Raw genomic sequence first — 2,500 nt, 5'->3', positions numbered from 1 at the left:
GTGTGTGTAAGTCATTCCACTCTAAGAGCTGGATGTACCAAGAATTACCGCCAAATTACCGCCTGTTTCTGGCACTCTTTGCACCTTAAAACATAAAACATCACATGTACAAAACTGATCTTAAAACATGGTATCATGTGTACTAAACTGATCTTAGAACATGGCATCATGTGTACTAAACTGATCTTAAAACATGGCATCATGTGTACTAAACTGATACATGGCACCATGTGTACTAAACTGATCTTAGAACATGGCATCATGTGTACTAAACTGATCTTAGAACATGGCATCATGTATACTAAACTGATCACATGTGTATCAAAGCTCATTTATTAGTGAAATGGGGTAGCTCAGTTTCCTAGGTAACAGCTTTATATACAGTGTTTATATATGTGTGTGTGTGTGTGTGTGCGTGTGTGTGTGTGTGTGTGTGTGTGTGTGTAGGTCATTCCTCTCAGTTTCCTAGGTAAACAGCTTTTACTGGCACAGTGTTTATATTTGGTGTGTGTGTGTGTGTGTGTGTGTGTGTGTGTGTGTAGGTCATTCCTCTCTCAGTTTCCTAGGTAACAGCTTTATCAAGTACAGCGTGTCAGAAGGTCTGAGGGGCCGAGGAGTCATGAGGGTCAGTCTGCGAATCAGAACCCTCCAGAGCCGGGGAGTCATCATGTACACAAACACACACGCCTGCACACAGCTGAAGGTACACACACACACACACACACACACACACACACGCCTGCACACAGCTGAAGGTACACACACACACACACACGCCTGCACACAGCTGAAGGTACACACACACACACACACACACACACAAACACGCTTGCACACAGCTGAAGATACACACACACACACACACAAACACCACTGCATTTAATCACACATTCTCACCACGGCCTTAAATATGTTACAGGCTACCTCAGATTCTTTATCTCTATAGGCTAATTCAGATTCTATTCTACAGGCTACCGCATTCTATTCATAGGCTTCCGTGATTCTATAGGCTTCTCGGTGATCCTATTCTACAGGCTAATCCATATTCTATTCTACAGGCTACTCCATATTCCATAGGCTACTCCGGTGATTCTATTCTATAGGCTACCTCAGATTCTATTCTACAGGCTATCCAGATTCTACAGGCTACCCAGATATTCCATAGGCTACCTCAGATTCCATTCTATAGGCTAATTCAGATTCCATTCCATAGGCTAATTCAGATTCTATCTCTACAGGCTAATCTCAGATTCATCTCCCATAGGCTAATTCAAGATTCTATTCCCACAGGCCATTCAGATTCCATAGGCCAATCTCAGATTCTATCTCTACAGGCCAATTCATTCCCATAGGCTACCCCAGATTCTTATTCTATAGGCTGCCAATCTGTTATTCTATTCTATAGGCTACTCCGTATTCTATTCTACAGGCTACTCCGTATTCTATAGGCTACTCCGTATTCTATTCTACAGGCTACTCCATATTCTATAGGCTACTCCGTATTCTATTCTATAGGCTAATCTCAGATTCTATTCTATAGGCTAATCTCAGATTCTACAGGCTAATTCAGATTCTATAGGCTACCTCAGATTCTATTCTATAGGCTACTCCTCAGATTCTATCTCTATAGGCTAATCTCAGATTCTATTCCCACAGGCTACTCCAGATTCTATTCTATAGGCTAATTCCTCAGATTCTATCTCTACAGGCTAATTCAGATTCCATTCTATAGGCTAATTCAGATTCTATCTCTACAGGCTACTCCATATTCTATAGGCTACCCGTGATTCTATTCTACAGGCTAATCTGCATTCTATTCTATAGGCTACCCTCAGACTTATCTCTACAGGCTACTCCAGATTCTATAGGCTACCCTCAGACTTATCTCTACAGGCTACCCACATTCCATAGGCTACCCGTATTCTATTCTATAGGCTAATCTCAGATTCTATTCTATAGGCCACCCTGCATTCTACAGGCTACCCATATTCTATCTCTACAGGCTACCCATATTCCCATTCTACAGGCTAATTCAGATTCTATAGGCTAATTCAGATTCCCATTCTCTACAGGCTACCCATATTCTATTCTACAGGCTAATTCAGATTCTATTCTACAGGCCACCAGATTCTATTCCTACAGGCTACTCCATTCTATTCCTACAGGCTACCTCAGATTCTATTCTACAGGCTAATCTCAGATTCTACAGGCTAATTCAGATTCTATTCTACAGGCTACTCCGTATTCTATTCTACAGGCTACTCCGTATTCTATAGGCTACTCCGTATTCTACAGGCTACTCCGTATTCTATTCTACAGGCTACTCCGTATTCTATTCTATAGGCTACTCCGTATTCTATTCTATAGGCTACTCCGTATTCTACAGGCTACTCCATATTCTATTCTACAGGCTACTCCGTATTCTACAGGCTACTCCATATTCTATTCTATAGGCTACTCCGTATTCTATTCTATAGGCTACTCCGTATTCTATTCTATA

General features: G+C 41.4%; 1 protein-coding gene across 1 annotated transcript in view; it reads left to right on the top strand.

The window, feature by feature from the left end:
• fat3a (FAT atypical cadherin 3a) overlaps positions 1–2,500 on the top strand; it is a 24,397-nt gene that overhangs the window by 3,501 nt on the left and 18,396 nt on the right. The window contains exon 4 of the mRNA XM_048264096.1: positions 543–703. Coding sequence (XP_048120053.1) covers positions 543–703 — 161 coding nt within the window. The remainder of the gene's footprint in view (positions 1–542; positions 704–2,500) is intronic.

Source organism: Alosa alosa, chromosome 15 (genome assembly GCF_017589495.1).
Source record: "Alosa alosa isolate M-15738 ecotype Scorff River chromosome 15, AALO_Geno_1.1, whole genome shotgun sequence".
Taxonomy (NCBI): domain Eukaryota; kingdom Metazoa; phylum Chordata; class Actinopteri; order Clupeiformes; family Clupeidae; genus Alosa; species Alosa alosa.
This window is presented reverse-complemented; position numbering and strand designations above follow the sequence as displayed.